The 13,663-nt window shown below is 38.8% G+C and overlaps 1 protein-coding gene across 4 annotated transcripts in view; it reads left to right on the top strand.

The window, feature by feature from the left end:
• LOC103721166 (polycomb group protein EMF2B-like) overlaps nt 1-13,663 on the top strand; it is a 40,670-nt gene that overhangs the window by 5,902 nt on the left and 21,105 nt on the right. The window contains exons 2-5 of one of the 4 annotated variants that reach the window (XM_039114799.3): nt 1,887-2,054; nt 2,182-2,237; nt 12,909-13,023; nt 13,136-13,295. In XM_039114799.3, the coding sequence (XP_038970727.3) occupies nt 1,929-2,054; nt 2,182-2,237; nt 12,909-13,023; nt 13,136-13,295 (457 nt within the window). In that variant the 5' untranslated portion in view covers nt 1,887-1,928. The remainder of the gene's footprint in view (nt 1-1,886; nt 2,055-2,181; nt 2,238-12,908; nt 13,024-13,135; nt 13,296-13,663) is intronic. The other 3 variants (XM_088713064.2, XM_088713065.2, XM_088713066.2) reach the window with 3 other exon arrangements.

Consider the following 13,663-nt stretch of genomic DNA (forward strand, 5'->3'; position numbering starts at 1 on the left):
ATTAAATGAGCCATTAAAGATTTAAACCCTGAAAGAGAGCACAAAAGTCACAAGATTTTTCAGAATATCTGACCTAGTCAGCAAAAACTTATACAAGAAAATAATAGATATTTCATATTTGACCTCTTGGCATGGCATATAAGGCATCAGCAAATGTAACAGAAAAGAAGGACCTCAAGGAAAAAAAGTTAAAACACATGTATCTACACCTTATCTAAATTCAAATTGCAAAGTTAGTTCGGCTATGCAGAAACATTGCCATCAGATTGAACTGACTGCCAGTTAAATTGTCTCAGATCCTAAATTATTGTATTTAAGTTCTTTAAGATCTAGGAGTCAACTAAAGGCACCTGTATATTTGTTAGAAGCTTCTGATTGCACCATAGTTAGTGTCAGATTCCTTGGAAACTATGAAACCACTGATTGAGCACAGGATTAACTAGTCAATTGGAACATTATAAATACCTTATATGCTCCAATCTTTTGCATTCACAAAGTTGGTTATGGTATTATTGTGGTGCAGACTCCATCCAAATCCTATGGTTCTAACTCATAGCCAAGAAAGAGGAGCCTGGTGTTGATTTTAGATTATGGTCGAGCATCCCTTGTGAATTATAGTTGTCGACAGTAATCATGGATTGAGAGCCTTAGGGTGCTGACTTTCCTAGGCAATCCTCTAGTTATTCTTTTTTTCTTTTTCTTTGTAATTTATGCTTTCACAGATCCCTATTCTTTACTCTTCCACCTCATTCTATTGCTTTTACCTATTTATCTTGTATTGTGCACTCAAAAATTATGTAGGAAGAGACGGACCTCGCCCCTTGCTTGCTTCATTCTAACAACACTATCATTTGGTTAAAAACTTCACTGTACGATGGATATGGATCATCCTATTTTACTTGCTTCATTATGTGCTTCAATCTTGGTCTCATAGTGTCTCTGTGTGTATTTTTCAATCTTCTGTAGTTTTGACCCAATAATTGATTGCTTGTCCTTGTGTGACTTTCTTACTTGTACATCTAGTTTAATTGTATAGCAAAATCTTGTTTTCACTGGAAAATTTGCTCCTCAAGTTTCCCTTGTCATATAGATTACAAAGACTCATAAAAAATTCTTGAAAGTAGGTCATCGATGTTCATTATGTAATATTTTTAGAATCCACATTCTCTATGTTCCTTTGACAGGTAAAAGTCTTTGGAATAGCTTTTCTCAGTTTGTTAATACCAATTGATACTTTTCTTTACTGGACAGTAGATTACTGAAAATGTTCAAATTATGTAATATTTTAGAATCTATATTTCTCTATCTTCCTTTGACAGATAAAAGTCATTGGAATAGCTTTTTCAGTTTGTTAATACCAATTGATACATTTTCTGTAAAGAAAAATGCAGGATCATTTTTAGCCTTGTCATTTTTAAAATTATCTTCTCCTTTTGCATTCTTATACTTTATAATTATGTATACTTTTTTTCCTCATACTGGGAGAATTAAGGCAATTTCTAAATTGTATGCTGGAAGTTTCTTATAGAATCATTAGTACTACAGAATTAGCTGCAGCTGGAAAGAAGTAGGTGAATGTTGCCCTCGGTGATGACCCCTCAGCGTACTTGGTCAAGTTTGGAATTCCATGAAAATTTATTTTGGGTCTCTCTGTATCTAGAATGCTGGGTTTATCTGTGACAGCTTAAGAAATTAAGCAAGTTTGCACCCTAAACACCGTCTCTAGTTGTGCTGTATTAATTGTAATAGTTTCTTAAAGAAATCTCACCTTATAAATTTGTTAATTTTTGTTCAAATTCTTTGAATTTTATTTTCTAACTAAAGTCTGTGTCCTATACCAATGGAAGAATGGACCATCATGGCATGTTGATTTTATTCACATGCAGGAATTTTGGTTGTGGTTGCAGCCATTCTAGACTGCAGATAAGATGTGCCACCAGCAGTCTCAGGTTTGTTTGACTGCCGATGAACAAGTTGCAGCTGAAGAAAGTCTTTCAGTTTATTGCAAACCTGTTGAATTCTACAATATTCTTCAAAAAAGAGCCTCCAAAAATGTAAGTTCCTTAAGCATAGTTAAATGAACTGCTGTACCATTTGACTCTTATCATGTCTATGCACAGAATATTCATTCTGAATGTAGAGCTAGTTCTAAAGTTTTTAACTTTGTTGATAATGCTGCAGCCATCATTTCTTCAGAGATGCTTGCAATACAAGATACGGGCAAAGCACCAACGGAGGTTTTGTTCTGTCATATGCTTATTATTATTTTTTTTTTTGCTGTCAATACTTCCCTTTGTTATCTGGCTTGATCTTGCTTTCTATATGGAGTATTTGTTAAACTTATGCATCATTGTATGTTTTTTCCCTGTCTAGCAACTACCATGCTGGGTAGATTTTGGCTCAACACCAGATCTGTGTTTTAATTCAATTGATTCCTAAGAAATAAAAATATGCTACTTCTAACAATCGGCTACTTGTTTGATATACATATTATAAAATGTTTGCACCCTAAAACTTGGTATGATTGACTTTATGAGCATCAGGAATGTATACTTTAGGATGATATTTGATAGAGAATGCAAGTTATATATTATTTCCTTTCTGGAATGCTTTTGTTTTTTATTTTCTGTTATTGCTGCACTTATCTTTCTGCAACAATTTGTTTTCTCATACACCTTTACTGAGCAGGCTAGAGTATTATCTTAATAAGAAGAGGCTAGCTTTATTGTTTATGATATATGGATACCTCTGACCTTTTTATATGACACATGATTATCTACACAATGGTCCATCTTTGATTGGAAAGAAGTCTGTTAAAATCGTTGCTGCCTGGCAGTCAGGGTGTTAAGAAATATTTGAACGTCATTTGGAGAACATATTCAATAATTTTGGTTAAGTTGTTTTTAAGCAAACCAGTTGGCCCAAGTTTTCAGCCAAGAATCACTGACAACAACGAAAAGCAGTTTGTCTTAAACATATTGCAGTTGAACGAAATACATGTGGAAATTCTGCCATGAAGAATTTGAAGATTGGACTTGGAGCAGCAGTGCCACATCCATAACCGTACAAGTTTTCCTGTGGGTTGGTAATCATTGGAATCAGAATTCATTCAATAAGCTGGATTTTAGCCTCAAGTTGGTTTTCAGCCCTGATTTGGTTTCTGTTGGGTCAAATTGATTTCTAAAACCCAGCTCAGGGAAATTAATTAGGGTCAATAAGGCTCTGTTGGTTTCCTGAATAAATCTGAATAAACCTGATAAAGTCCACCATTTTAGTTTTATCTAGGTTTATTTAGCCAAAGAACTTTTTGGGCAACTCAGTAATGAGGGTACTTTTGGGATTCCAGAAAAAAATGGAAAGTACCTTGTACCTATTCTTAAAATTATCATCATTATTATTATTATTTATTTATTTTGGGGGAGGAGGGGGGGGGGGGCTAGATGGGGAGGGACTGGATTGTTTACCTGGTTAATGAGGAATAAGTACCTTTTCAAATAAAGTGATTCAAATATTCTGGTTAAAATTATCGAGGTACCAAACAAGGCCTAAATGATATTCTGGGGATTTCTGAAGGCCTAAAACCTATGGCTCTTTTCTCTCCATTCTTTGAGAACTTGTTGGAACTACCAGAAATTGCAGTTATGCTAGTGATATAAAATTTAAATCTATATAGATCTTAGTCTAGTGTTCGTCTTTTTTGTGTCACAATCAACTTCTAGAGCTTTGGGATTAAATCTAGATAAATACTCAGATTTTATATTTCTTTCCAAATCCTCAGGTTGATTAATTTTTTTTTGTTTACACTAGGATTTTGCATGAATTCTTCTTATAGGCTTTTATATATTCAACATTAGAAGGGGAGTTGATTGTCGAGAATGCTTTAAAATTGAGTTTTTAGATTTGAAGCTTTTGGGTGTAGATTTTCCATATTATAATCCCCTACATCACCATATACAGATTATGGACTCAAAACTGCCCTACAACTTAATGCTTATGAATCCATGAAAACAATCTTAGCAATGAATCTGAGAATTACAACAAAATTTTGAAAAATATACTTAACTTGCCATTAACCTCTTTTTTCTTGTTCAACTGGTCGAATTCATGCCATCAGCCTTTTAGGATTGGACAAGCCAAATGTTTTTGTCTATGCTCCCATATGTTGAACTTGTGTCTTTTACAGCGTGGCACTATCTGATGCTACCATCATGTGTTGTGCTGTGCCAATCATGTGCCATCGTTTAACACAAAAGGAATTAGTCCATGCCAATCTGTGTATCTATGTCTTCTGTTGGAGCACCCACTGACTTTGACCATTATGGAGCCACATGGACAGATATGTTCATACTTTATACTTCCTGTAAATATATGGCACAATCCAATCTCTTAATCCTGTATATTGTGGCCCAGCTAGAGAAGTGATAGTCCTTTGGTGCACGGCATCATGATCTACCACTTAATTGATTGTTCTGGTTGTGCATTCAATACTTCAAGATACATACTACTTTTCTATAATCTGGTAGTTATTGTATGGTACATTATTCTATGTATTGGTGCTTCAAACCTTAAGTTTTAAGTGGGCTAGAGTCAAAAAAGAGTACATTTAAAAGAAGCTACCACTGGTGCTATTACCAAAAAGAAGGAAGTTAGGAGGGGGGTTATGAAGGATAGAGTGAGGAAAAAATACTGGAGAAGGTTTGGACATTTCTATTGCAGGCAAAGATGCCCTTAGAGAAGACTGGATCTCAAATACATGGAGTTGGAAGAAGAGACACAGAGGCCAATGACAACTTGGATAGAAAAGTACTTTCCATCTTTCTAAAATGGAGGAGTTAAGATATATTATAGTGCTAGAAGTTAATCATAACCAAGGTCCCCTGTACTGGTACCGGTCGGCGTACCGGTGGCGGGCCAGACTAAAGTTGAAACATATGATAAAAACCTATGTTTAGGTTTAGGGTTGAAAGTTGAAACATAGATGATGCATCTTTTACTTCCTTCCGTTCGAAATAATACAAATGATAAAATGATACAATCTTCAAATTAAGATACAATCATTTACATACATTTAAAGCATTCTCGGATATCTAAAATCGGGACGAGTGCTGATGGCTCTCATAGATATCCGGATCATAAGTATAGTCAGGAGGAGGCAGATCAACCCAATCAGAAGGAACGCGCGCTAGATTAGAAGAACTGTCGGATCTCTAGCTCACGCTCTAGATCTGAGAGGTGTCTTCTGACTGTGTAGGGGCCCATCCGAATATGGCAAAAGTAAATTCCGATTTACCATATCCATATTCGTCAGGCTGAGGTTGTAGATAATATAATCTATATCCATATGTGAGCTCATCTGCAACTGTATCCTGTCTTCCTGAACGACCTCGAGGAGCCCGTCTTCTATATCCAATGATATTCTCACGGACTCTATCAGATGGTCGATCGTGGTCTGTATCCTGTGTAGCACCCATAAATTGGGACTCATCGATGAAATGAAGACCACTCTCCGGCTGTGTCTCATAAGTACCATACCGTCCTCCGCTCCCTTCATGGCTAGAAGATCCATCACCACCAGAACCTTTATTGCTGCTTGTCTAAGTCTTCTCCTTGACACTCTCCATTGGGACCCTTTGTTTTTCTTTTCTGGCCCTCGCTGCCTGGTTATGTCGCCTTCCTCTGTTGAGCATCTCTCGATTAGCTCTCTGAGAGGGTGTTTCATACCAATCATGTGGTGACTGGCTCCCCTGTGCCTGCGGCTGATTAGCTCTGGGAGCGCGTGGAATATTGCACTCAGCTCATTGCTCTGGATCGACCCTAGCCTCGGTGGCTATGAAGCTGGCTGGTCATGGAGGCGATCCTGGCTCGTCAAGCTCGGGCTCCTGTGCTGGCCCACAAGCCAGCCGAGCAGTGGATCATCATCATCATCGGTGAAGGTTCCGTAGATCGGATCTGCGTACTTGAGCTCCACTTTCTCCTGAATGCTCTTTAGCCTCAACCATAGATTGTAGTGCACATAAACAAGGTCGTTGAGGCGCTGTTGTGTCAAACGGTTTCTCTGTTTACTGTGGATGAGGGCGAAGGTGGACCAGTTGCGCTCACAACCACTAGAAGAGACTGTTTGAAAGAGGATCCGGATAGCTATCCGTTTTAGATTTTTGGCGGACCCGCCAAAATGCACCCACCATTCAGTTGCAAAAATATTTATAAAAATTACATATATGATAGGGCCATATTAATAACCCAGTAACACCAGGCGAATGTCTTTTTGATGTGTGACGTACCTGGATTCATACTCTGCTTGCTGACGACAGCCGCTTGTTGTCCAAAACTGTAGGTGCCCTCTCTAAATATTTTGCTTTGTGAAAAAGAAGCATGTTCTATCGTGTTAATAATTGAAGATGCCGGTATACTTACACATGCTGGTAATTACTAAATCATAGTTACCTCTTCAAAACATAGGGCTGCAGTTTCTGGATCATTCTCCATCTTGTAAATGACATTACGCAAAGCCTCCATAAGTGCCTCATCCATACCAATTCTATCTACGTCGTACTGAAACTAGGGATTTAGGTAGTATGCTGCACATATACGAGACTATCTTAGCATAATTATACAAGTACATCTATCACTATAATTGTCAATGTTCTTATTTACCTGCTAGATGCAATTTTCTACCCATTTGCGCTCTCCACTGTCGCTCAATGATGTTGATGTATGACTGGCCATGGGCTAGATCTGCCTCCATAATCTGAGCCTTTGTTTTGCCCATCATGTGATACAGAAATTCCATTTGGGGGTACATCTCGTTATTTACGGCCCGCAGCACTTCATATAATGGTTTGATAGCATTGACTATTGCAGCGGCTCGCTGCCAGAACGACTGTCTCGTCACCAAGTCTTCTATCTTGCTTCCTTCAATGCCGGCAAAAGAATATCTACTATTATTTCACTCAGGACTGACAAACATCTGACGCAGGGCTCCTCTCTTCTCGAGAATGCAATCAAGTGCAATGAAGTTGGTAGCAAACCATGTGACTCCCGGTCTCAAATCTCTCCTCCATACTTTCTCATCAGTGAAAGGACCTAGGTATGGTTATAAATATACTTGGTAATGCGTTGGGCTGTCTCCACCGTTTGCTGCACCCTACGGATCTTTTCAATGTCCATCAGCATGAGATCGATACAATTGCAGCAATGGGGTCCAGAAAATATGTGGTCGCCGCTCCATCAAGATTTTTCCGACGGCCTTATATTGCGGTCTATTATCAATAACGACCTGCACGATATTCTCCTCTCTTACCAGATCAATCATATCCTCTATAAGTTTTAGGATGTACGAGATGTTATGCACATGGGCTAAAGCATCAATCGATTTGTGGAAGAAGGTCTTCATATCACAATATGTCAGAAAGTTGATGCTCCGCCTGGTCGGACCGGTCCAACCATCGCACATGATGGTTAGTCCATATATGGGCCACTTGCTCTTGAAGGAGTCAATCTATTTCTCCAGCTCCTTATTGTTGTCTAGAAGCTCACTGTAGATGTCCTTCGGGCCTGAAGGAACTACACCGGGACCGACAGCTTGTATGACGGAAATGGCAGATCTGTAGTACGTGTGTCTGCTACATTCGCTGGGATGTGGCTAAAGTGGAACCAGAATGCAACAGCTCGCTATATTGTTTTCTTCTTATCCTTCATCCACATTGAGTCTATCATCTGCTGCCTTGAATCTCTGCTGAAAAGAGCATGCAGATCTACATCATGGATTTCGCTCTTGGTGGAATCCCTCTAAATGACTTCTTTCGGCTACCAAAACCACCCAGCATAGATCCAATTCGGCCACGTTCTCTGCCGATGCCCTCCCTGACTGAGGTTGTCCTCATGAACTCTGGATCTTGCCTGGTGCTCCCGGAACTGCCACCCGACTTGTAGGCAGAGGGCCCAAATCGAGCTCTATGCCTAGCCACCTCCTGCTGCCACTGATTATTCAGGCTTGCCTGCGTGGCAGCCTGGATCTTTGCCTCATTTAGATTTTCAACCTCCTCTGGCTTCCTAGAGTGATAGGAAGGTGGCTCTGCCGCTCAGTGATCCACCTCCGCCCTTTTCTTGGAAGTCCTCTCTTTCGCTTCTTTGACCTGACCGAGATTCTGCCTCATTAGCACACGGGTCTCACCTGGGCAATTCGGGCACGTAACAACCTCACCGGAATTTCCGGCTAAGTGTTGCATCAACCTGCTTACCCCTTCTCCCTTAATGATCTTGTCGCAACAGATGCACTGAAACTGGTGCCGCTTCCCGACTCTTCGCCCATAAGACCAGCCAAAATTACGCTTTGTGGGGTTGGTTTTTCTTGATAGCTCCATTTCTACAATAAATTTATAACGTATCAAAAAATTAAGCCAATATAGTAAATTTTGGCATGATTTTCTTTTTTTTTGGCAATTTCTAAACTACTTTTTTTAAGCAACTTATTAACAAAATTAAAGAAATAAAATAGGAGAAAGAAATCACACCTTAAATAGTCCCCGCTTGATTTTTTGGGAAGGACCTGCTCCTCAATTTGTGGGCTATCTCTCAAATTTGTCATTCTTTGGTTACCCCTCAGAGACTTAGAGGCCACTTCATTTATGTTGGATAGCTGAGGGCCTGAGGCTCTCGTTCGGTTTTTATAGCCGAACGAGAGTGAACTGCACGACCTACGTCTGCGGGGAGGTTTCTTTTTTTAAATAGTCTGTCGCCGTTTCGGCGATAGAATTCAGCGCGTGGCCGAAAGGCCGCACTTTAGCTGCGATGTGGCCAAAAGGGCCACAACTCGTGGCCTTTCGGCCACAAAAAATTTAAAAAGGTGGCCCTTTCTGTCGCCATTTCGGTGACAGATCTAACGCATGGCTGAAAAGCTTTTCGGCCACCTTTAAAAAGGGCCACAACGCGTGACCTTTCAGCCACAAATAAATTTAAAAGAAGTGGCCGTTGTCGGCCACTTCTTTTAAATTTTAAAACTTTACTGTGGCCTTTCGGCCACAGTAAAAGAAGTGGTCGACAATGGCCGCTTCTTTTTTTTTGAACCACAGCCCGCGGCGCTGTGCTTTACCACAAAAAAAAAAAGCTACGTACCGGTGCGAATCGACCAGTATGCACCGGTATGTCATTAGTACATGACCGGTACTGAGCGGTACCAGTCGGTACCAACTGGTACAGGAGCCGTATCGGTCGGTTTTCCAAAAACCAACCCGCGGTACCGGATCCCATGCTGATCCGGTGCCGTTTTGCTCCTGGACCGACCTGTACTGGCCGATACGGACCAGTACGACATTCCATGATCATAACCTTCAAGGCTCCCACCTAAATTGTCTGCTTTATGAATTTTTGTTCATGCATCTTTCCTTTTAAGGGCTAGGTCATTGCAGTAGAACTTATGCTAAGAAAATTATCGATTTTCTTTAACCAGCCCATACTTTGTAGTCTCATGTTGTTAGAAACCCTTTGTAGTCTCATTTTTAACTAGCCCATACTTTCTTTTACTAGCCCATACTCATTCTAAACCCTTTTGTATGGGCTGTAGTATTGTACCATAATGATAAACACATCATATTGTTAGAAAATCATGAAAACACATTACTCTTTGAATAGTAATCATCTCAATCACATTATACCAACCCAAATCTAAAATTAACATCAAAATTTCATTATTACAGAGACATGTATTACTCTGCAAAACTATAATTTCTAATTATTTGTATCAAACAGGGGGGTGGAACTGATTTGTTTAGGCCAAAACTAAGCTGAACAAATCCCGAAAACATGGTTTTGGTTAGTTTTGGCAGTTGTGGTCAAAACCAACAGGTTTTAGTCCAGTGTTGGTTTCACCTGTTTCAGCCAAAACTAACCATAGACGCTATGTTTATTCAACATTTTGGTATCTAGTACAATTTTGAGTCCATTACTTCATTTAATTAAGCATATTTACCTAGATAGTTCTGGTCTTGTTCATTTTTATTACTACATTAGTTCAAAAAAGAAGTTATATATTTGGATGATAAATTTTAACCCTGAGAAGTTTTCTCCTGAGATTAAACTTTTTGGTTTGCAATTTTCTTAGGAATTTGGAAACATTCGGGAGTTTGATTTTAAGAAGTTCAAAGGAAATGCATCTTTTTCTTAGTGCACCGAGGCCTTTGTAAAAGGCTTTAGTACAATACTTTAGTGATTAAATTTGAGACAAGTCTAAAGCTAGTTCTAACAACTGAATAAAAGAAACTTTTAAAACAATAACAAGCATGTTTTCTATATAACATTAGTATAAATGCTTTATTATATATACTATATGCATTCATTTGAAAGTCTACATAACTTCTAAAAAATGAGAAGGGGATCCCAAAGTCAAGATATTTTAAAAAAATTATTCAAAATGATAAATAAAACATCTATTTATTGGGTGGTAAAAGCTTCATAGTTATTAGATATAATGAATTTTGAACATTTAAACTTCAGTAAGTAAATAAAATATTTGCCCTAAATACAACTCCTTAGTAGATGTGAATTTTCTTATGCACTATATGTACTGGTTTCAGCTTAAGACTGTAGAAAGTATACGAGCAAAGATGTTAAATCACACTAAATACTCCATAATATCATGGTCTTTTGACCGCCTCCTTTTTTTATTTTTTTTAAGTTTTTTTTATAAACCAAAACTCCATAGCTAATATGGAAATTGTTCAACCAGTGAAACCGCCAAAATCCGAAACTCATCAAGACCAATCAAAACCAAAGTTAGAATAGCATTTTTTAGCATTTTAGCAAATAAATGCCATCTTTTTTGATGGATATTGCTATTCATTGTTGTTTATCGTACTTTTATTGTCAATTTGCTACAATGTTGAGTCAGTAGACTAGTTAATGGAGGATTGTCCATTATTAAGAAATCTAGGTGCACTTGTGTTAGGCACAAATATAGAAATTAGGAAATTTTATTTTATTAGAAAATTAAAAAAATATATTTTTATTAGAAACTAGAATTTTTCTCAGAACAGCAGCAAGTCAGCACCTGGTCGAATTCGAAAATTTTTGTAATATCCCAAAAACGAGGAATGATTAAAATCGTATCAATTGGAACGAAGTTAAGGCATACCTGAAAGCCGCCAATGTCACTGAAGTGTATAATTTGGGGATCTATACTAATCCAATGCCACAACATCAAGGAGGAAAGGCTTGAAGGCGGATCGTCCAAAGCCTGTGTTTTCGACTTCACGATCACCCACAAGTAAAAAAGCGAGGGAAAAGTCGACTTTCAACATAGCATCCGTTGCTTGCAGGTCCTTAGTTTAGTCAAGTAGGCGAGGGCATTTCCATCGCGAAGGATTCAATCCAGCCACAGGTTCCCCTACGGCTACCTTGTTACGACTTCACCCCAGTCGAAGACCCCACCGTGGTAGACTCTAGAATTAGAATTTTATGTGGACTCTAGTATTTTATTTTTATGCGAACTCTTATTAGGGTTTTGGGTTGTTTATATAAACCCATTGCTATGTCAACTGACGATATAGATTGAATTATTGAGATATCTCCTTTCTCTCTCAGTCTGCCTTCTTCTCCTTCTCTACTCTCCCCTTTGCTTCTTCTTCTCTCTCTATCCCACACCACTAGTACTAAGTTGATTGATATATCGGCAGTAAGGTCTGCTGTACCGATTGTACTGACATACTGGTGGGAACCGGTACCAGTACGGTACCGGTTCCAAACCGGCCAATAGAGCAGACACATGCGGACGCGAAAAAAAAATGCGTGTCCGCGCGCTTCCGCGTGTTAAATACCACTTTGTGGCATTAAATGGCCCACGCGGGCTGCCCCATGCGGACGCTCTTTCTCGCGTGCCCGCGCGGGGAACCGCATGCAAACGTGTTCTCAGCGCAGGGGACCCCACGCAAGCGCAATTCCTAGCTCGGGGGATCGCTCCTAGGGAGCAGCGCACGAGCACGGTTCCTAGCTCATGCCCGCGCGCGGGCGCGTTGCCCTGGGCACGGGTGCACGGGGAAGCCGTGCTTGGGCCAATGTGACCGGCCCGGTTCGCATCAGTACATAGCAAAAATTGGCCGGTTTCGGCCCCTATAGGGCTGGAACCGTTTTTCACAGTTGAACCGTACCGGTTGGGGCCGGTATCGGTACGGTATGCGCTGAATCGGCCGGTTTGGGCTGGTTCAGCAGACCTTGATTGGCACATAACTTTCTAAAATATGGAGAACTGTATCTTGCTGGGATGCTTTGATGCATATATATTACACAACAACATGTCTTGGTTTCTTAGACTCTGATAGCCAATCACGAATTGATGAGAGAGAAGGTTTGTTCCTTCATGACATGTATTTAGCTTACGTTCTACTGATTCAATTAAAGTAATAGATATTTCTTCTTTATGGACATAGTTTTATGTAGTGTCTTGAGTATCAAAACATATACCTCTAGTGAGTTACAGACAGGTTAGAAAAGATCAAATCTTTGATGATTCCATCATACATGATTGATTTGCGAAAACTTCTGGATAGGTATCCTTTTCCTGGGCCTAACATATGATTTTCATTGGGTGTTTGTGGAATCTCTATTTAATGATTTTTTAATAAATTATTGCCATAAGCAGAGCCACAAATAGTGTTCCTTATGTACTTAGTGGCATAAATCTGCCTTCTATTTCATGATGATAGTTTTCTTCCACCTCCATCTTGTCTGCATTTTCTGGGATTTTGAGCTTCTTCATGCGCTTGGTATTCCCATAGTTATGGATGTTGATTTTATTGATTTCCACAAGGTGTTGATGTTTTGAGTTTTTCTTAACTTCCAGAATGTGCCAAAGGCTGAATATTTCATGCACTGGCTGATAAAAATCATCATAGATTTTAATTGCTTTGATCATGTAGGATTCGGATCACAGTATCACTTTCTAGGGCCAAAAATGTGGTGGTACATTCAAAAGATGTGTTTCCGCTCCATGTCTTGTTGGGAAGACCTTTTGCTGATGTTACTGTTACACAGGTATACGATCACCCAAGTGGACACATCAATAATCTCTTTATGCAGCAAGTCTTTTTTTTATTTTAATGTTCTATAGAATGATTACTGTATCTTGTGATGTGATGGACACCAGACATATGCAATATACCAAATCAGTCAAACTGGCGTGGTTACTTCTTTCAGTGAATTTGGAAAGAAAGATCAAGTGGAAGCAAATTTTGTTATACCTGAGATCAAGAAACTAGCAACCGACACCAGAATTCGAATTCTGAACATCATCCTTGTCAGAAATGGTATAGAACTATAGACTGTATTTCATGATTGTCTTATTGATCTAATAATCACTCATTTTTATTTGAATGATATGTTTGTGTTAATTTAATAGACTTATAAATAGTTTTCATGACTTCATGTTAAATTTCTCTAGGGGAGCCAAAAGGTGCTTCTGGTAAAAATTTTCAACCAATAGACCGTAAGGCGTAAGGAACTCTCTTCTTTTCTGAATAAGAAAACATTAGTTGCATGACTAATTAGGGTATGGTTTATTAAACAATAATATATGCCATGGATATGGCAAATAATTATACCATATATAATTGTTTATGTAACTTGAAAAATTGACATATATATATATATATATATATATATATATATATATATA

Source organism: Phoenix dactylifera, chromosome 16, assembly GCF_051530095.1.
Source record: "Phoenix dactylifera cultivar Ajwa chromosome 16, Ajwa_hap1_PhDact_Kaust_v1.1, whole genome shotgun sequence".
Lineage (NCBI taxonomy): Eukaryota > Viridiplantae > Streptophyta > Magnoliopsida > Arecales > Arecaceae > Phoenix > Phoenix dactylifera.